Here is a 21,945-nt window from a genome sequence, read left to right on the forward strand (position 1 = left end):
GATCAGAGAAGTGCAGCAGACTACACTCTACAAGATAAAGCTTCAGTTGCTGTTGTTTGTAATAGCAAATGAAAACATGTTAGGCTACCTGTAAGGTTTTTCTTAAATAAGCATAGAATAAAATTAGTAGGCTAAAAATCCGCATATTTCATGTCATTGTAGATCATATAGGCCTACAGTAAAATTCAAATGTCATTGAATAAATTAATTTCTGTTTGGTCAAAAAAAAAAATTTCTATATATATATATATATATATATATATATATATATATAATGTATATATATATATATATATATATATATATATATATATATATATATATATATATATATATATATATATATAGAATTTTTTTTTTTTTTTTTTTTTGCAAGCACCACTAGCAAAGAATCCGCAGGATTAATAAGCTCTGCTGTCTGCCGCTTCTCTCCTGGTGAAAATGAACTGAGCTTCGAGAACGAGAAATATGAGTCAGTGGATTGCGTGAACGATTCGTTCACCTAAAAGATTCGTTCAAAAAGAACGATTCGTTCACGAACGGCACATCACTACAACACTGTATACCAACGGACCTTCTCTGTCAAGGAGGGGGACGTTTCGTATCGGCTTAGTAATGGCGGACACATGTGGCCAAGTCCTCCTTGGGTCTGGATTAACAATCCTTTCCCACCCTCTTATGTACATCAAGGTTTTAGTTCAGGTAGGATTTACACAATACACGCAAAATGAGAGCAGTAGCAAGTTGACGCCTGCTCACGCGCTGCTGTCGAGTACGTTACTTCGATAGCATGTTGATAAACGTTAGCCAGCTCGTTTTGAACAGTAACCTGCTTAATATCAGAGAAATTGCAGTGTGTGCTTTTTAGAGATGAGCATCGTTGTGTGGAGTACATTTGTTTACAGGGATAAAGGTGTTTGTGCTCACCTTTATGGGGGTAGTTAACTGTACGAGCAGGGTGGTGACCGCTGTCTGTCTGGGGTGTGTGAGTTAATGGTCAGAAAGGTCAGGCTGTTTGGTCTGTCAGATGTCATTTTATGTTTTTGTGAATATACTTACAAGTTTTGTATTGTGTTCATGCATTATAAGCATTTTTACACCAGTGTCCGCTGTCTTTCGGGCTATTAATAAAGATTACTGCAGGTTATTAAAGTGTTTGTTTATATATATATATATATATATATATATATATATATATATATATATATATATAAAATGAAGTGAAAGTAAATTTAATCAGGTTTTGGTTTTGGTTGTTTATTTCTTCATATATTGTATATAACAGATATTAGTATAACTGTACTACAAGAGGGAACCGAGTGCCTACATGTGTTTTTGTTTAGAGTCACAATAAAATATATTGTGTATCAGTCTGTCACGTTCACCTGTTTTTATTGGTGAACTAACCTTTGTATCTTTGCAATTGTAGGTTGGACATGAACCTCTTCCTCCTACCCTAGGAAGAAATATGTTTGGTCGACAGGTGTACCAGCTTCCAGGGCTTTTTGCATATGGTAAGATCATCAAGGGAACGATTGCTTCTTTTTTGTGTCCATAGCCATTAATTTAAGTCTTCATTTGATTAATTAATTTGATCTTAAGAATTCTAGGAAATGCATGCAGTTCAGACTTGCATTTGTTTCATTTAGCCAAACACATCATCAAGATTGATGGGAAATCAGGCCTGTTTAAGGGTCTCACCCCAAGGCTTTGTGCTGGGACCATTGGCACCATTGTTCACAGTAGAGTCTTACAGGTACAATATGCACACCGGGTTCTTAATTTTTTTTAAGTTTGTTTAGTTATTAAAGTCTAGAAGTGTGTAATCCTTAGTTGTTTGGTGTATGATGCCCAGTTTTTCTTCTATAACCATTTGCAGTCAGTAAAGTGCAAGTCTCCATGTAATGTTTTCCAGCCTTTAGATAGGCCTTAGTAACCGTGATTTGTGCAGGGTGTTGCTCGCTGTATGTTGCAGTGTTCAGACTGTTGCAATGTGACTTTTGTGTTTATCTGGCTGGGCACAGTTAAGCAGAGGTTATTTATACTCTGTTTGAAATGGCTCTAACCTATTGCTATAACCCACAGAAATGCCAGGAGGAAAAAATTGAGGTAGGAACACGTATGTGTTTTCAAAGGTATTACTTTAGTGCTTGAATCAATTTAAACTTTGAGTGGCATTGCTACTGTTAGTTACACATGTGAGATGATATAATAGCACGTATCTCATCTCTTCACCTTCTCAGATGGTGGGAAGCAGTCAGAAAGCAGAGGAAGGTTCTCTGCAACATGTAGCAAATGAGGTGAAACGCTTAAAGCAGAATTTTGAACTAGTTTTCATACCTTCTTGTTTGTCAGCCAAAACATGTTTATATAGTCATGAGTCTGATGTGACTCAATGACACAATTCTAAAATATTTGCAAACAGACTTTAATTTGCACCAGTTATTGTTTACTTAAATGTAAAATGTTTTGTGCATGTTTTTGTTGATTCTTTCCCCCTTTTTGTTTTATTGTCCTCTCAGACCACTAAAGAGATGATTGCACGCTCATGTGCTACAATTGTCACACACCCTTTTCATGGTAAATACGGTTAATACAAATAATGTATAAAATACAGTAAATATACAAATAATATCCGGTCTTGTGATTTGAATCTCACTTTTCTCTGTCTGTGAATGTTACCTGTTGACCCCCCCCCCCCCCCCCCCCCCACAGTGATCACACTCAGATGCATGGTCCAGTTTATTGGTAGAGAAGCCAAATACAGGTCAGTTGTTTTCTTTTCAGTAGTTTTTCTTCTCCATTTTGCACAATTAATAATTTTTTTGTTCTTTGCAGTGGTGTCTTTGACTCCATAGTTACCATCTACAGAGAAGAGGGAATCCTGGGTTTTTTTGCGTAAGTATTTCCAAATGAGGTAATCTCTCATGATGCATTTTTAATAGTTCTACCGTTTTTAATGAATGGCACCATGTTAAAAATGCATGTGGAAAAAAACTCGAAGTCAACCTTACTAGTAGTGTACTAGTCATTTTAAGTGCTAAAAAAAATATATATATATATATATATATATTTTCATGAATGCTGTCTGGCCATTATACAACTCTGTGTCTTTACGTTCAGCATTTATGTGTTTGTCAACCAACAGTGGCCTCATTCCTCGTCTACTGGGTGATGTTCTTTCCCTGTGGATCTGCAACATGCTTGCTCACTTCATAAACGCATATGCTATAGATGACTCGGTACATAAACACACACAAACTTAACATCTTGACCCTAAATTTGTTCAAAATTTCATTTTATCTATGTGAGATACTTTTAATCTTTCAGTATTTACCTATTCATCGTTGCATACTGTTTTGCTAGAACAACATTTGTGTCAATTGTAGCTGTTGATTGTCCTGTTGTGCCTGTTTCAGACGAGTCATACAGGAGAGATCAAAAACTGCTCTCAAGCTGTGACTGGGGTAAGTTATTTTTACAGAAACATTACATAATGTATAGTCTCTCAAGCACCCACCACCAGCCTGTAATTTCTGTTTAAAATAATAGATATGCTTTTAGACATTTTTATTCAAACATGGTTGCCACGTTTCAGTACTAATTATTAATGATCTATAATAAAAAAAGAAATATTGGCTGATGATTCTAGCTCTTATGCTTTCAGATGATATTACAAATGTATGCATATTCTTAAAAAGCTGGAGAGATTAGGACTTATAGTTTTTTATAGTCCGATAGTTTCTACATGTCTTAATTGTATTAATAAAAACAGTAATATTATTGTAACAGAAAAATAAGAGAGATGTCTAAATTAAAAAAATATAGAAGGTAAAAAACAAGACAGCTCTTGGTTTGGAAAACGCTATTGTTTGATTTATATGTGTGTTTTGTGTGTGTCTGACAAGTACAATGAAAAATGTCTCAGCCAATGGCAACTCTATTAAGTGTGTCTTTAGAGTGTAGTTTTGTTTGACTAAGTTGTGCTATTGCTCTCATTCTAATGTATTTTTCTTTTGTACTTGTATCTTTTTCATCTTTGCTCAGTTTTTTGCAAGTATGCTGACGTATCCATTTGTATTGGTGTCCAACCTGATGGCAGTAAATAACTGTGGGTAAGGGATGTTGTGTGAATCTAGTGGAAGCATTTTTTGAATGGCATTAAATGAGATTTGACTGAATAGCGAGTCAGTAGATAGAGAGTTGGTTTCTTAACTTTAAAAGAAGCTTTTAATCTTTAACTTGTTCACCCCTCTCAAATGATCAAGTTCTATGATGTGTACTGGCTTGTAGGCTACCTATATGTCCTTAAAGTATTAAAGACTAATGGAGGAATTGTTGTAACTAATGTTTCTCCTAATCTGATCCAGGCTGGCTGGAGGTCTGCCACCTTATGCTGCTCTTTATCCCAACTGGCTCTACTGCTGGAGTCACTTGAGCCGAGAGGTGAGCAGTTTTTCTTGATATGAATTAATGGGAATGGGGATTTTAATTTTGTTCATGTTTCTTGAATGTCTTAGTTCTTCCGCTGATGGGCTTTTAATGTTAATTAGAATTTGAATAGGCTAATTAAATCAAAGGGCTAATAGAATAAAGCAGTACACTACTGTAATAATGAGTTTACCTACAAGACTGCATAAAGCAACCTGAAACTATTTTATTCTAGTCATCTGGATGTTTTTATTCTTATTTTCTGTTGCTCAGTATCAAGATGTTTCTCTTGTCATCCAAACAAGTGGATGTGTTAAACTGGATGAGTGACAGAACATCTTGAGCAACAGAAAAAAAAAAAACTTGTCAGTGACTTACTAAGACATTTCATTATTAGGCATGACTTCTTTAGCAATAAGTAACATTTGAAGAAACTGTCAGAAAATATAATTCTGGTTCCCTCGTCTCTTCTTGTGTCTCTCAGGGCAACATGGGCAGAGGCAACAGTCTGTTCTTCAGAAAGTTGCCTGCAGGGAAGATGTACGCCATTGAGCAGAAGATATTTTTTTGAATGGGAAGCTATCAGCATAGTCTAAAATTATAATAATATAAATGAGCTGGCCCACAAAGTTGGACTCCTAATTCTTCGTATGCACTTATTTAAGATGACAAATGTTTTTTGATAATCAGTCCGCATCAGCCTCCAGGATTATTACTGTTAATTTTGTCAGTAGATTTTCACTACATTATGATTTGATTTGAAATCGTGAAGCGTAAAGAGCTTTATTTTAATACCCAGGGATTTGTATACATAACCAAGTTAAACTAACCGCAGTATTATTTCAGTGGAAGGTGCTCCAGACCATCTGTGCCCGAGTCCAGTACAGGCCCCTTACATCTCTGTTATTTGTGCTTGACCATAATGCTCGTCAGTAAAACAGTAATAATACACCTGCTTTTGTCTCTGCTGGTTCATGCACTGACTGGCTGACAAACATGAATTTCTTTACTCTGTTAATAGTAGACTGCGTTGTATGTGTTCATGTAAGAAGAAGGTTATGCAGCACCTCATACCACTGCATTGTCGGTCTATCTGATGTCTAGCAGATGTGTTTTGCATAACTTTTAGGCTTTACCTCCACCCTGGTGATTTTGACAGATAAGCGCCTCTGTGGCTTCGTATCAGTGAGGGAGTTAGAATAGTGTGTGTTGTGGAGGGCAATTTCCAGCTGCATCTCCATCAGAGCTCTGGTCCAATCACAGTCAGTTTTTTATTTCTAATGATGTTTTAACTGACCCAAATAAATGTGAGAATGCTTTTTTTGGTCTTTGTGTCTTAGTCGTCCATCATCTGCACAACAGACGGGTGCTATACATAATTCTTTCAGGATCTAGCTGTAACATTGTTCTTCGCTTACGAATTGGTCATTTTCTGGAGAACAAAGTAAATAAAATACAGTTTAACAGGAACTGTGAATAGTGTTTATATTGTTTACATATGGTGCAAGCAAGTATGAAAAGTGATTTATTAAACAGGGTTTTATGAACCACTATGGATTTTTAAACCAGGGGTCTGCTAGTTTTGTTTGATAATATATGTTTTTGAAAAGATAAAAATTTAAAGAAGTATCAGCCAAAGCTAATGAAGCTAAGCTTAGTGTTTACTTGTCCTGTCTACAATTATGTATAATTATAAAGTTATGTATATGACTTTGTACATCAATTATATTCTATGCCTTTGATATTACTACATTAAGCACTAACATATATTAATTTGCTATACAATATTTTTTACCTTTTTTGGTACGTTTAAAGATGCTCTCAGTATTTTATTTTTTTTCTTGATTTTCATCCTCTCCTGTAGCATTTCTAGCATTTCATTTAATAATAACCATAATGCAATGTTGGTCTGGTCATACAGCTTCATCAATATATATCCCAAAATTCAAATTTAGCTTAAAGAAGAGCACATCTAATGATGTTTCAGTTTTTACAACAGAATTGGCTATCTTTAGCACTTGAATGGGCAGAGGAAGGTCAGTCACTGAATGTTGTATTGTGCTCAGATTCACAGTCTACATCACAACTGAATATAGTTTATGGAATGGTTCTACATTTGCTTAAATGACAGAATATGGAAAAAATTTATAAGATTCGTGTGAATGCCCTGCACATGCGGGAATCCAAAGCTGATGATCTGGCAAAACAAGCAATGGATCCTCCTGAAGTTGAAACTCATGTAGGCTAGGTCTACTAATCAAGACAGGAGTTAAAGGCAAAAACGACACGATAATAACTGAACTAAATTGTTCTATATCCAGAATAGGAAAACATGAAACAGGACTATGTATAACAGCTGTTGAAAGTGTGCTTCTATATGAAGAAAAAAAACATCACCTCACATTACAAAATGTCCTTAGTGTCCCGAGACAAACAAAAATACACAATTCTTCTACACACATATATATATATATATTTCAAAACCACAGATTTAGATTAAAGAATTTTAATATAATATAAACACACTGTTAAGTAACTGGAGGATTTGGTTGATGTTTTTTGTTTGCCTGTTTGTACTCTACGCTCCTGTCCCATTGGTGGCGGTACTGCACAATGAGCAAGTTTGCCAACCGCCAATAGTCTACAAGAAGAGAAAGAGCAGAAACAACATTTTCAAGATGTCGTCGCTGAATGACAGATCAGTTTGGGATGAAGTGGAGGTTTGTTAAATGTTTTTTCCCGTGGTTCTATACTATTTTCCCAAACTGTTAAATATTGTACACATGTGCAGAAATATGTATCAGGAGTGGCGTGTTTAAATGATGTTTGAGCGCTGGCTTTGAGTCTGATGGAAGAGCATAGCATGACACAGTGAAATTCACACTGCTTCATTCAGTCTTTATAAGTGTGTGAAATCGCCCATACGATCAATCACTGTGGTATATAATTCCAGAACAACTTTTAATTTTAAGTCGGTCTAAAACTACAAAAATCTCGCAGTAAGTTTCATCTTTAGTAAAAGTGTGATTGTGGCTTGCTAGGATAACATTAGCATGTTGAGCTAATAGTGATCATGGTAACTGAGATTTCCTGCAGCTCACATTAGTCTAATCAGTAGATGTTGTTTGAGTATAAGAACTTGAAGTATACAGGATACCTGATGTTTATGAGGTTAGAGGCTGGAAGACTTGAAAACAGACAACTTGTATATCTTGTATAACTCCTCCGTTATATTTTATAGGATGGCATCGGCGAAGAAGTCCTTAAGATGTCCACTGAGGAGATCGTTCAGAGGACTCGTCTTTTGGACAGTGAGATTAAGGTAGCCTCCATACTGTAATTCACATTTACTGTGCAGATAATTGTTTTCGGTGTCTTCTTGCAGTTCTCAATATGATGAATATGATTATAGATCATGAAGAGTGAAGTTCTGCGTGTCACTCATGAGCTGCAAGCCATGAAAGACAAGATCAAGGAAAACACAGAGAAGATCAAAGTGAACAAGACTCTGCCCTACCTCGTCTCTAACGTCATAGAGGTAAAATGTCCTCTAGACATCTTATTTAACGTGTTAGAGTGGGACATAAGGAGCTCTTTTGTCTGCATCTAGTATGTGTATGGGATTTAAAGTCTGTATGTGTGATATGTTTGAATGGAAGCTGCTAGATGTAGATCCTAATGACCAAGAGGAGGATGGAGCCAATATTGATCTGGACTCGCAGAGGAAGGGCAAGTGTGCCGTCATCAAAACCTCCACGCGGCAGGTGAGTCAGTTATGTGATTTGATCAGCTTCAGCATTGTTATTGTGTGGCCATTTATGCTTTTCTTTCCTCCATCACAAACATTTTCCTATGTGTTTTTCTTTTTAAATATTGATTCATGTAACTTTCTCTTAATGGTTTTGTAGTGTATGACATAGTGCTATAATTGCAGACCTATTTCCTGCCTGTGATTGGTTTGGTGGATGCCGAGAAACTGAAACCTGGTGATCTTGTGGTAAGTGATAATTAGTTTCCCTTGTTGATGGTGAGTTGTTTGAAACGTCTGTTTTGCTTTGAAATGTGTTGAATTTGCATCTGCTGCTGTTCACAGGGTGTGAATAAAGACTCTTACCTGATTTTGGAGACTCTGCCCACTGAGTATGACTCTAGAGTTAAGGCCATGGAAGTGGATGAGAGGCCTACAGAGCAGTACAGTGACATTGGTGGCCTTGACAAACAGATTCAAGAGGTATCGAAGTTACTCACTGACAGTATTGTAGATCGCGAGTTAGTTTACTTATTTCTGAGCTCAATGCTTTGCTCTTTGTAGCTGGTGGAGGCAATTGTTCTGCCCATGAACCACAAAGAGAAGTTTGAGAATCTGGGGATCCAACCACCGAAGGGAGTTCTGATGTACGGACCACCAGGCACAGGGAAGACCCTGCTGGCCAGAGCCTGTGCAGCACAAACCAAGGTGCAGTGCCTCTGAGCGAGAGAGAACCATCAGTGTTAAGGCTGCATGATTTGGGGTGGTGGTGGGGGGGGGGGGGGGTCATATTCAGTGTTTTGTTTTTCTGATATCAATTGTGCTTATGCATTTGTGCTTACTGTTGTGATATTTCACTGAAAAAATATAGTATTTAAGAAAAAAAATACTGTTTTACAGTATATATATCATTTTCAGTATTACTAATATCATCTTTTTCAAATGTTAAACAGTCAAAAAAAAATTGACGCAAAACTGCAAGGACCTTTAAAGCATCATTTATTTTCAAGCACTTCACATTACAAGTTTTTTTTGGCAGATGTTTAATGTTAAATGTGACTCAAACTCGGAGCAGATGTGCCGCCTCATAAAATCCATCTCTGCATTTCCTGCAGACCGAGCCGCTCTGAGATACAGAAAACACCATCATGGGCTGCTTGCCTGCAACACAGTGCTTCACTCTCAAACATGCAACACAAATTATGGCATCACATCATGGCAAAATCATGGCAATTAAATTGTTAAATTGAACCAATGATCTGCATCACATACATGTTTGTTACATAGTACTATTAAAGAAAATAAGTTAATAAATTAAGTTTATTTCCCAAAACTGGTGCGGTTTAAAAAGAAAAAGAAAAAAAAAAAAAGTAATTAAATTGGTCTTTGATTTATAGTCAGCCCTTTAAGGGATACAAATAATGCAAATATGGCCTGAGTAGAAATTGAGTTTGACACCCCTGCACTACAGTTTGTGTTGATGCATTAAACTTTTTTTAATTATTTTACTGTCCTTTCTCAGGCAACATTTTTGAAGTTGGCTGGCCCTCAGCTGGTGCAGATGTTTATTGGTGATGGTGCCAAACTGGTACGTGATGCATTTGCTCTTGCCAAGGAGAAAGCTCCCTCCATCATCTTCATTGATGAGCTGGATGCTATCGGCACCAAACGCTTTGACAGTGAGAAGGCCGGAGACAGAGAGGTGCAGAGGACCATGCTGGAGCTACTCAATCAGTTAGACGGCTTCCAGCCCAACATGCAAGTGAAGGTACACACTTGAGCCCATATGCTTCTGTCATAACTTTGGACCTGTCAGCCCTGTCAAGTGTGTTTTTTTTTGTATGTGTCCCTCAAGGTGATTGCTGCCACTAACAGGGTGGATATCCTTGACCCGGCTCTGCTGCGTTCAGGTCGTCTGGATCGTAAGATTGAGTTCCCCATGCCCAACGAGGAAGCTCGTGCTCGCATTATGCAGATCCACTCACGCAAGATGAATGTCTGGTATGGAGCATTTTGTTCTTTTGTTTCAGCTGGTCCTGGTTGTTGTTCTGAGTTTATATATGTTTTACTGTTAGGTTGTGCATTTGCTTTTTAAATGTTCATTTTGTATTTTTGCAAATCAACTGATGAGACATTTATAGTGGTAGAGCACAGTTTTTTTTTTCTGGACAAGAGTTAATGAAGAATAATGTTAAAGTCACAAAACGACAGAGCTTTTATGTTCGTTTCATTGGATTGCATTATAGTCATTTGTCTGTTCTATCTGCAAAACAGAAGTTCAATTGCTATGCAAATTTGAATAATTCTCTAAAATTAGCATTATGTTCTCTCCCATCATTTATCTCATGATTCTATCTTTGCCTTTGTGTGCTATAGTCCTGATGTGAACTATGAAGAGTTGGCACGCTGTACTGATGACTTCAATGGAGCTCAATGTAAAGCAGTTTGTGTTGAAGCTGTAAGTATGAGTTTTCCAACCTTTTAACTTTACTGCTAGTATCTTTTATTTTATTTTTTTTTAGGTTTTTATTAGCATTGTGGTTAAGGACCAGGACTTAAATGTCATTTGTGTGACAAGTTTGATTCCCAAAAGGGGCACATTTGTACGAAAAAAAGTATTTCAGTTATTCACAAGCTTTAATGCGATACAACCTGTCTGATGATACTGGATAAAAATATTTTTTTTATTTATTTTCAAAACAAAATCTGAATCTAAATTACATACTTTAATGCTCCACTTAAACACCAGTTTTGTTTTTTCTTATGGTAATTGTCATTACTCCTGAATTTTATTGCATGTTACCTAAATGTGTATTGTTTGCTTTTGTATGTTAGGGCATGATTGCTCTGCGCCGTGGGGCCACTGAACTTAACCATGAGGACTATATGGAGGGCATTCTGGAGGTGCAGGCGAAGAAGAAAGCCAATCTGCAGTACTATGCTTAACCCAGTAGAGGACTGTGTGTGTGTGTGTGGGAGCATGAAAGAGGTCCAACTGCAGGATCAAGTACACTTGTAAACCTTTGCTACTGGGATCCATTACTGTTCTGCGTAATTACCTGGTTCTGTTGGAGACAGATCAACCAAAATCAGATTGGACTGCCTCACAGTGATGACTTATGGAATATTTTCAGTTAAACTTTTTGTCTTTCAGTTCATTAAACATTTTTCCATTATTTGTGCTCTTTTTCTATGAAGGTGTCAAGTGTTGTTTCTGCATATATTCCTGTTTTATTAATAATGATGGGAAAACCTCTAGTAATCCTAGTTTTGTAACCAACCTCTTCCATTCGTATAATTTTGCAACAAAAGTATCAAATGTAATTGCAAAAGGACTGTTTACAAACGCTTCCCGTCTGCCATTGCTCATATAGTTAGTCCTCCCCCAAATTCATACCATTGGTTTTGTTAACCCAGGTTAAAATAAATAAAAAAAAGTTCACTTCCATAATGTAAATAAAAAAAAAAGAAAGAAAGTGACGTGACGTGACATTCAGCCAAGTATGGTGACCCATACTCAAAATTAGTGCTCTGCATTTAACCCATCCAAAGTGCACACACAGAGTAGTGAACACACACCCGGAGCAGTGGGCATCATTTATGCTGCGGCACCCGGGGAGCAGTTGGGGGTTTGATGCCTTGCTCAAGGGCACCTAAGTCGTGTTATTGCCAGCCCGAGATTCAAACCCACAACCCTAGGGGTTAGGAGTCAAACTCTCTAGGCCACGACTTCATGTACTTTTGTGTACATATTTTGTACATCGTATACTAAAAATTATTCCTTGGTACTTCTTAAGATCAACTAAGTGTACAGAACTGTGCTATTTTGGGACACCATGAATATGAACTAAAATGTGCATTTAATATACGATCTATTTATAAATGTATTTACTGACCACTTGTAGTACACTTGAACCCATCTTTCATGCACTTGTCCACTCAAGTGACTAAATACATTTTTTGAAATTTTAAATGGCACATTTGAATGAAGTTCCATAGGTAGGTTTGGGAGGAGCCTAATCATTCAGTTCTGTCAATCATCATTAGGAGCCTATATAAGCAGCTCTCATTACACCTTCCCAGCATCAATTCTTCCGGCATCTCCATCTCCTATTTCTGTTTTTCTCCCTCTAGGTAGTAGGCCTAATGTAATGAGTTGGGTTGAACTCTGCACACAAGCCGAGCCTCCATTAATGACAGTAAGCCAAGTATGTTTACCATCAAGGCTGCATGTGCAGGCGAACTCATTGTCTTACTAAGTACTAAAGAATAATTTTTACTATATAAAGTATGAAAGAAGTGCGTAAAAATAGAGCACTTTACATACATTATAGAAGTGTTCTTTTTGCCTGGAAATGCTGCTGTGTCAGGTTGGTAGAAATCCTCAGACACACTTATTGTTAGTGCTGATGTGTTTAAACGTTTTGTACAGGGGCGCCCCCAATGGGTGCCACGGCCACCCCTGTATAAACTCTGGCCACCCCTAGGATTATTTACAGTGGGTCCTATTAATTTAAATGCAGAATGTAAATTCACAATAGTTTAAGAAGTGAAAAAAAAGTGCAGCACCTGCTGCAGCCCCAGTTTTGCATCTCTGAGCAACATTAAAGTGTTTCGTTCCTGAATGAATCAACCGTTTAAATGATTCGTTTCAATCGCAATGACTCACTTATTAATAGTGACTCGCTGCCACCTATTGGCGGTTTTAATTTCACATTTAATGGAACCTTTTCATTTTTTAAATGATTTCAAGCATCAGTTTTCAATGTTTTATCTTTAAAATATCAAAACATTATTTATTCATTTGTAACTGCAGGTTAAAGTATTCCATGTTCCACGGAGCTGCATTAAACAGTGTGTAAAAACATCTAAATGGCACTTCAGATGCACTTCACATTGCAAAGATCAATTTTGTTGATACTGATTGCATTTGCTTGGTAACAGCCCAAATGCAAGTATTTGACCTAAAATATGGTGCACACTTTTAGAATCAATGGTGTAAAGGTAAAAAAAAAAAAAAAAAATCAGGTGTCAGCACAATTAAAAATAAGATATCAGCACAATAACACTCAGCAAAATAGTGTAATTATCGTTATCGATACAATCCTAGAACTCACAGAGATATAACTTTTTGTCTATATTGCAAACCCTTATTTTTTTTTCTTCTTTATTTTAATGTGCCACCCCCAAAATTTACTGTGGCCTCATTTGGCCACCCCTGTTAACATTTTCTGGGGGCGCCACTGGTTTTGTAGCAATCAATCTACGTTGTTGGGTTTGAAGAAAGTTTTCAACACTTTTTTTTTGTTTTTTTATTTCATAATTGTACATTCTTAAATACAAAAATACATGCCTATCGATCCTGAAATCAATGATAGGGCTAAACAGGCTTTCAAAGTTTGGTTAAATGTATAAAAAAAGGAAAAAAAGATTGCATTTAAGGCCTAATATCATACTTTAAGCAGTTCATAATTTAACAACATGCCCACACTGTACAAACAGTCTGAATGGCACCATAAAGTTGGGAAATGCAGCTTTATTTCATCTTGAGTTTGAAAGCTCCTCTTTACTCTTCAGGCATAATGTCATGGGAAAACCTTCACTGGATCCTGTCTGTTTATCAGTTCCCACACTATGTTGGCATCTTGTTTTCTTGAGGGGGTGAAGTTCATGCTAAATCTCACAGATGAATGGAAAGAATAAACTGATCCTCACAGTCCTCTGAGAATTTTCCACAGAAACAGTTCAGCTGTCACAGAGTCTGCCAAATAAATCTCTCTTCATTGATCTTCTTTACTAACTGTCACTTCATGTGTCCCAGATGGTATTGGTGAACTTTTGTGGTATTCGTTCTCTTCTCCTTCCTTCTGACCTCTGCATTTGACCCATGCACACACAAGGAGACCGCTGCAGTGCTTCCGGAAAGCTGGATCACAGCAAGCATACAGCAGAGGGTTTAAACAGCTGTTCACGTAGCCCAGACAGATGGAGTATGGATGGGCCGCCACCAACCACTGGTCGAAACTGCAGGAAAAGGGAAGGATGCCCAGTTCCACCATAGCAGAGAGTGTCTTATTGGTGTGGAAGGGAAGCCAGCAGAGGAAGAAGGCCAGCACAAGGGTGATGATGATACGGAGGAGCCTGCGTTGGCGTGTATGATCAGGACGCGGGCCTAGGCTGAAGTGTCGGGAAAGAAGTCGCCCTAGCCAGCCATAGCAGAGGAGGAGCACTACAAGAGGTAATAGAAAGCCAAGCAGAGTTGATTTTAACCCCAAAGCTGCTGACCACATCAGCTCCACCTGCTCCGAAGCTGCTGGGTCCAGCTCACTTGAGATCAAGCTGGAATAGTCCATGTCACATAAGCAGGAGGACACGTGTCCGTCCTGCCCATCACCATCTTCTCCCTCTTCCATATCTACTTCCCTAACAGTCCGCAGAAGTAGAGCAGGAAGTGCCAGGATTCCAGCCGCCAGCCACACGCTACCCACAATCCACTTGGCGCGTGTGGTTGACCGCCCCTGCTTTGAGCCACTGCCACGCTTTCGTGTGATGACGCAGTACCGCTCCACACTGAGCCCAGTCAGAGAAAACACACTCGCATACATGTTCAGTGCCACAATGTAACTGCTCACCTGACACAGGACATGGCCAAAGGGCCAGTGGTAGTCCAGCGCTGTGTATGCCGCCCACAACGGCAGGGTCATGACGAACGCCAGGTCAGCCAACGCTAGACTGGCTATTAAAGACTCTGTTACTGTTCGAGAAGATGTAGGGGAGGGACAAGGAAGTGACTCGGTGGTCTGGGAAGATTTGGAACTGCTTGCTGTCCTCCCGCGGCCTCTCGCTTGGCGGTCCAGGAACACCCATAGCACCAAGCCGTTACCCAGGGAACCCACGACAAACACTAGGAGGTACACGCTCGGAATCAGCACCCAGGTTGCAGACCATTCTCTGTAGTCACATGAGGGAAAGGGCGAGGGTGAAGGGAAGGGCAGAGAGCCGGACATCTGAGAGCCACACACTTGCACTTAGTGCAGAGAGCAAGTGGATGATATGAGCAGGAAAGAGAACTGAGAGTGTCTTTTTAAGCGCTTGAGAGGGGAAGAATGTTTTGGAAGAAGAATGATGATGGGAGCACTTGTCTTTCCCCTGGATTCTATATTTGGGAGTTTCCCACGATAGTTGGAAGAGTCAGTGACACTTCCTTCCTCCTCTGTCCTCATCAATTTCTGTGGGATATCACAGACAAAAGAAAAAAGGTTATTGAAAGCTGTGCATTAAAAACAGATGAGAAATAGTTATCATATCATTTCTGGTTGTATCATATACATTCTCAACCCCTAAATAACCTGCTTATATAGGCTGTCTGGCCAAAAACAGTTGCATGTGCTTTTGCTGGATTGCTTTTTTTTCAACAGTTATTTCCATCAAGGGTTACATAAATTTTTGCCTGAGGTCTTGTTTATTTGCAATGATTATATTTGTCTATTTCAATATATCCCACACACTTTCTATATAGTTAAAGTTTCTTCTGACAATTTCCCTTTCACAATTTGATTCTCTTTCAGCCTGATGAACATTGACATTGTCGTCTTGGATTATGACCATGGGATACTTCTGATGTGGTTGTTTGACAGATATGCTACACACTGCATCAAGTAGGATTAAAAAACGTTTGTCAAACATATAACATGCCAAAATTAGAAGTATTTGCTTATTTAAATACAAACAGTGAATTTAATTTCCTCTTCTTTTTTTTTCTTTTTTTTGCCAGGCAGAGTATTTTATACGTGGACATAGATAATCCACATCCGTAAATACATGCCCTTCCAGTAATAATTCTGAAAAAATGATGTACAAACTACATATATAAGAAAAACTGTAATAAAATCTATCCCAGATACAATGCTTCTCTATCATACCTCAAATAATCCAAACCAAATAATCTCTTACCTGTTTTTCATAAGAGTTTGCCTCTACTTCTAAATGTGCCCAGTGTTCTCTTCTCTGTGGTTGGTCTCTCCGTTTTTAGATTATCTTTTTAAAAGAAGGACACAAGTTACTATGTGTCCATGGTTTTCTCTTGATCTCTGTCGACTTCTTCCCTCTCCCAGAATCGAATGCTTCTTTCTGTGTCTCACCTTCACTGAAGTGTCTGCTCTTTAAAGACCATCTCCTTTTTGTGTCCATTCCCTTTTCTGTTCTGTCATCCTCCTCTCAAATAGGACCACCCCGTAGCAGTTTTGTGAGATCTCCAAACAGTCCCTCTGCTTTTAAACAGACTGAGTAAACTCAGAACACCTCAGGCTTGAAAGAAGCTTTATACACATAACAATGTCTTTCACTGTAGCAAACAGCATATACCTCTGGACAGCACTACCACTACATACACAAGGTTGTATTAGTAAATATAGTATGCATTCTTACAAATATTGGTTTACTTGAAACATTGGGAGATCAGGAAATCAGAGACATTATGTGTGGCCCATTGTTGTACAGACTGTTCACTGAATCACACTAGAGGGTGATTTTATACCAGGAAAAGAGTTAGACCTGGACTGTTGCATACATTTCTATATCAGCACATGCCTAGTGCTGTAAAGTTATCATTTCTCATCAGTTTCATGCTGCTAAATTCAAAGAATACAATCACAGAGAAATTTACTATGAACTAACTATAAGTTTATCATTTTTTATTTTATACAAGTTTTTTTTATTTTTATACAAGTCTTATTTCTGACTACTTCTTCCAAAATTGGTCAGGACAAGAGACTTTGGTATGGTAGGTTGCAGAAAATAAACAATAAACTTGCTATATCAAACAAGGCAAAATGAATGTGAATGTTATTTTATAAACAGTCAGTCTCACATTATAATGTATAATTATGTGAACTGTTCACCTGCCTCTGTTTAACTAATAAACTCATTGTGAAGTCGTATTTGGTCTCAGCTGCATGTCTGAGGTCTCGTTTGAACTATTTGAGCAGTCTGAGAGTTGTGTTGTTTAAACACTTCTAAATCTCAGGGATTCCCTGTTAGGGGCTTTGTGTGTTTTTGTATGTTGACACTCTCAATAAGAATGAAAAAGGGAAAGTCTTTTGTCTTGAAGAAAATCTTTACAGAGTCAATAGGACAGCTATTTATGATGCAATGCAATGACACACAGCAAATATTTAAAAATGTAACGTGTATGTCATGCTAATAATGAATATGTGCAGAGTACAATAGTCAGGGGAAGAGAAGTTGCTCAGAGAGACTTTTATTAGCAGTGGAAGGAGCAGATGAAATTTCCTGTTTGCATCTCTATTTGAACTATAGTCTAGACCAATTATTCAATAAAACAAAAACAAAAAACACTTAGCCAGTGGGAGGCCCATCCTAAAGATTTTGTCCTCTGACTGTCCTGGTTACTGCATTAGCATATATATGTAGATTATACACTTCACACTAGCCTCTCAGTGCCACAGAGATGTTCACAGATTTTTCTCTCTTGTTCCCAATTGATCTCAGCTGTACAAATAGTGAGGGTCTATTAAAGAGGTCGTGAGGTCATATGTATGACATGAGTTAAACACACTCTGTTTGCAGAGCACTGGGTCAAACTATAAATTGTACATAAGCAAAACTATGTACCATCTCTTGCATCAGTGTCCAATAACTCCAACCAAAAAAACAACTGATGACCATATTTGTGTATTTTAGAGCCATGCATATTTGGAGATGTATAGACATGAAGTGGTACAAGATAAGTTCTTATTTTCAAAAAATGCATACAATATAAATAACTGTGTATGTATAATTATTGTATTTACTGTAACCTAATTTATATTTGCATTTCATTAATTATGTATTAGAAAATATTAAGCATTCCCCAAAATGAATTTGATATTTGCAATGCCCTCAGCATGAATTCAGATCTTTGAAATGTGAATTCATGAAGAATTTGAAAGATGAAACATTCCCATAAAAAAAGTGTTTAGAAAAAATAGATATTTTGTGAGATGAATCTAGAGTTTGACTAAATCTGAATGCACTGTAAGTCTCTTTGGATAAAAGTGTCTGCAAAATGCACAAATGTAAATGTAAATGAATGTAACAAAAGCTGTAGATACATAATGATACCCAAACAATACCCAACACACTATTCATATTTAACATACAGTATCCGTTTTCTTATTCACATTAATTTGCGTAATTCCATCTGAAGTTGAAATATATATATATATATATATATATATATATATATATATATATATATATATATATATATATATATATATATATATATATATATGCATATATGTTCTTTTATTTTTATTAATTTTATTATTATTCTTTATTATCAGTCTGGGTAGACATTCCACAAATAAAGAATAGTTTATGTCACTTTTAAAGCAATAAGGGGAATCGCCAAATCACTGTACATGTATTTACTTTTTTTTTTTACCTATAATTTTAATTAACTTTAAAATTCCTGAATCAAAGTGAATAAATAATAGGTATAAATGATGGGGTGCTGCAGTGATACGTGTTAGTCGTGGCTTTTAAAGACGCTACGGCTGGATCTTTTTCCTATGGGTTTTTCTAATTGTTAAGTAATGTAGTTAACATTGGCTGAAGATACATCACATTTTGCCTTACAACATAAATCACACACTGAACCCCAAGCTTCAGCATAGTAAGTTGCTTATAAACAGCTATAAGGAATTATTGTAAATACTAAACAAAATTCTCAAACTCTCAATTTGCTTAAAACTGCATGTTCATTTTATTGTTCACATAAAGGTTCAGTAAGTTTCGCTGGCTATAGTGGTAACAAGAAGCTAATCAGCACACTGAAAAGACGTCTAAATATTGCACGCAATGATTTTAAGTTTTAAAACAGACATTCATTAACAAGGCAGAGGAAAAGCAGGCGTAAAGGGTTTTTATGAAAATGACGATGATATAATACATTAACCCTTTGAAAATGTCAGCATCCCTCATAACCCACTCAGTCGTACCACTTTTCTGGGTAACAGGATTAGCCGTGAAAGAGTACACATACATAAAGCAGCACTGAATACAATAAATTATGATCAAATGGCTTCCCTTTCACTGTTAAGTGCAAAACTCAAAAAAATACAAGCTTTAGCTTACAAGCTTTAGCAGTGAGCACAAAGTTTTAACATACAACTGAGATTTAAGCTGTGAATGCTTCTTTGACCACTTAACTCAAGATATAGAAGATCTCTGCATTCTCACTGCATGATACCACTACCAGCTTTACGAGGAACAATGCAGAAGCGTTTTAGAGAACACCCCACCAGAAGAGGGCTAGTGAGAGCAGTATTCCCACCACAGAGCGGCTGGACACGGACACAGCTGCTGCGTTACACAGGTCAGTGGTACAGCAGGAGAACTTGAAGCTGGAAATATCGGGAAACTTCTCTCTGATTGTGTTGTAGTTACAATCAGAGTACTTTATACACTGCCTGTATGTGTCACCACCTAGAAGAAAACGGGGTGAGCAGAGAGATATGTCATGCAAGGTCAAAGGGTCATGGAAATGGTTTGTTAGAATACAGAAAGACATTATTCTCTAAGAGTGAGTAAGCTGGGACCTCTCTCGTAGACGGACAAACAGGCATCATCATAGTAGCAGTTTCGAGTTTTAGAGCATGTGCCCATGTAGTCCTTACAACTGTGACATTTAATGGCAGAGCCTTAAAAGACAAAGACAGAGATAACATTTTTTTTTTTAAATTGTAATGCCAAATATGATAAGAACACATCTTATGCATGGTACACACAGGCTTCATGATGACAATACATACCAAGCCCCACCAGAGCCAGAACGAATACCACACACACTCCAACAGAAGCTTTCATAATGCCTTCAGTTTACCAGTCTAATCCTCAGACAGAGAGAGACAGAGGAATCTGAGTAAAGTACAATTTGAATTAGTGTTTATGTGACTGCATGAATGTTAAAAATTGTGCTAAATTAAAAAATAAATAAATAAAACAAATAGAAATGTGCAGGCTGAACTCAAACCCTCACATTCAGAATGTTTCGGACTTGTAACAGGATAATACATAAACACCAAGCCTGTAGTTGCTTCTTACCATCATTTTGTTCCAAAACTGTGTGATTCTCTTTCTTCTGTGGATCATAATGTTATTTGGTGGGTCATCCATCACCAAAACTGCTTGGTTACCATTATTCTTCAAAAATTGTATGTATGTATGTATTTATTTATTTGTTTGCTTGTTTCGAAGTCACAGAATTATACTGGTTTGGAACCACATGATGATAAGCATATGATGACAATTTAGAATTTTGTTTTTTTTAAGAGAAAGAATTGTGGGTCATCTAAGGAGTACGTAGTTTTGCTGAGATACAGCACGTTTTGAATAATTATCTGGCCTGTATCTACTACTATTATTACTGCAACTACGACCACAACCACTATTGTTGTTCGCCTTGTTATTTTACATAATCATTAAGCTTTAGACATTACTGAATCTATTCTGTTGTATTATTTGTCTTTTGAACTTCATTCTGAACATGTCATCCTTTTATTAACATACTGGAACTTGAATCATAAAGATACAATATATATTATACATAACATATGTTTCATTTATGGCATAACACTTGCCACAATGTGGCATGCATGTATATATATATATATATATATATATATATATATATATATATATATATATATATATATATATATATATATATATAATAACAATAATAAACATGGTTGTTCTGAGAACACAACAATTTACTGATTGTATATACGATATACTTATATGATATACTGCTCTTAATGTACACCTGTGTTTTATTGTTTACCTAAAAAACTTTATTTAAATTATAATTGCGGTAGGATTCACACAAGAAAAAAAAATACGAATTTGGAGAAATAACCAACTATAAAAAGCTAAGAATTTATTTGACTCTCTGACCCGTGACAGCTTGTCTCCCTTTCATGAAATTATGGATTGATTTTCTTTTCAGAATCAATAATATTCATAAGACTGAAACCAATGACCACCTTAAATCAAATGCCACATTTTATCGTAATTTTCTACCATAACCTCAGAAAAAAAAAAAAATAATAATAATATATATGTATATAGCTGTCCCTGGGAAAGTCGATATATTTAATGCTTTATATTTTTCTAAAGTTGTAAAAAGGCAATCTAAATCAGCCTGGTTCACAAGCAAAGAATATACATAATCTCTCAGTTATTCAGTCTTACCCCAGGGTGAAGAAGGTATCCAACCACAGACACATCAAAACCAGTCTGAAAACTGGAGAGACTGAACCACTCATGCTTCTGTAAACACGCCCACAATGCTCTTCAATGAATCTTTGTGCTTTTATTGTATGCAATTCTACTCTCCTAAAATATTTAAATGAAATCATTTTTTGGGTAATTTGTGTTCATATTTAAAGAGCTAAAAAGAATAAATAATATTGCTGTAACAATGCATTATTAAAATAATTGAGCAATCGCAACTGTACATTAGAATCAGGGACAGGTCATCCTAAAACTGAGCTATTCTGTAGTACAGTATTGATAGTGTCATTGTAATTTATGTAACTGTTTAATTGCATTGCTATTTTGTTCTTACGAATGAACCTGCCACCTTTTCTATAACATTTACTCAGAATCCTGTGATAGAAAGCTGAATATTACAGTTTTCTATTCCTCATCAATATATTAAGAGAAAAAAAAAAACACCATTCAACAAACATTTTCAATGT

The 21,945-nt window shown here is 36.7% G+C and overlaps 4 protein-coding genes across 6 annotated transcripts; 2 read left to right on the forward strand and 2 right to left on the reverse strand.

Annotated features, from left to right (window-relative positions):
• The first annotated feature begins 567 nt into the window (after positions 1–567).
• mtch2 (mitochondrial carrier homolog 2) lies at positions 568–5,750 on the forward strand. 3 transcript variants are annotated; one of them, XM_059532534.1, is made up of 13 exons: positions 568–702; positions 1,430–1,514; positions 1,650–1,756; positions 2,086–2,109; positions 2,244–2,300; positions 2,523–2,580; positions 2,716–2,767; positions 2,839–2,898; positions 3,149–3,242; positions 3,420–3,467; positions 4,048–4,115; positions 4,371–4,446; positions 4,916–5,750. In XM_059532534.1, exons 1-13 carry the CDS (start codon positions 616–618, stop codon positions 5,000–5,002), a joined length of 903 nt encoding a protein of 300 aa, XP_059388517.1. In that variant the 5' UTR covers positions 568–615; the 3' UTR covers positions 5,003–5,750. The 3 variants fall into 3 exon arrangements, with proteins under 3 accessions (XP_059388517.1, XP_059388527.1, XP_059388536.1); XM_059532544.1 differs by lacking the exon at positions 568–702 and adding an exon at positions 742–1,005; XM_059532553.1 differs by lacking the exons at positions 568–702; positions 1,430–1,514 and having other exon boundaries at positions 1,734–1,756; positions 2,086–2,135.
• Positions 5,751–7,007: 1,257 nt separating this feature from the next.
• Positions 7,008–11,372, forward strand: psmc3 (proteasome 26S subunit, ATPase 3). The gene is made up of 11 exons (XM_059532564.1): positions 7,008–7,151; positions 7,673–7,753; positions 7,844–7,969; positions 8,091–8,195; positions 8,366–8,428; positions 8,525–8,662; positions 8,744–8,887; positions 9,702–9,947; positions 10,035–10,180; positions 10,556–10,637; positions 11,015–11,372. The coding sequence occupies exons 1-11, from the start codon at positions 7,110–7,112 to the stop codon at positions 11,123–11,125; spliced, it is 1,284 nt and encodes a 427-aa protein (XP_059388547.1). The 5' UTR covers positions 7,008–7,109; the 3' UTR covers positions 11,126–11,372.
• Positions 11,373–13,471: 2,099 nt separating this feature from the next.
• On the reverse strand, positions 13,472–16,658 carry aplnr2 (apelin receptor 2). Its single transcript, XM_059532578.1, has 2 exons — positions 16,133–16,658; positions 13,472–15,408 (listed from the first exon to the last, which is right to left on the reverse strand). Exon 2 carries the CDS (start codon positions 15,184–15,186, stop codon positions 13,960–13,962), a length of 1,227 nt encoding a protein of 408 aa, XP_059388561.1. The 5' UTR covers positions 15,187–15,408; positions 16,133–16,658; the 3' UTR covers positions 13,472–13,959.
• Positions 16,659–18,925: 2,267 nt separating this feature from the next.
• On the reverse strand, positions 18,926–21,537 carry LOC132122380 (CD59 molecule (CD59 blood group)). Its single transcript, XM_059532590.1, has 4 exons — positions 21,437–21,537; positions 19,996–20,101; positions 19,783–19,884; positions 18,926–19,669 (listed from the first exon to the last, which is right to left on the reverse strand). Exons 2-4 carry the CDS (start codon positions 20,048–20,050, stop codon positions 19,470–19,472), a joined length of 357 nt encoding a protein of 118 aa, XP_059388573.1. The 5' UTR covers positions 20,051–20,101; positions 21,437–21,537; the 3' UTR covers positions 18,926–19,469.
• Positions 21,538–21,945: the final 408 nt, after the last annotated feature.

This window comes from Carassius carassius, chromosome 3 (assembly GCF_963082965.1).
Source record: "Carassius carassius chromosome 3, fCarCar2.1, whole genome shotgun sequence".
In the NCBI taxonomy this organism is placed as follows: domain Eukaryota; kingdom Metazoa; phylum Chordata; class Actinopteri; order Cypriniformes; family Cyprinidae; genus Carassius; species Carassius carassius.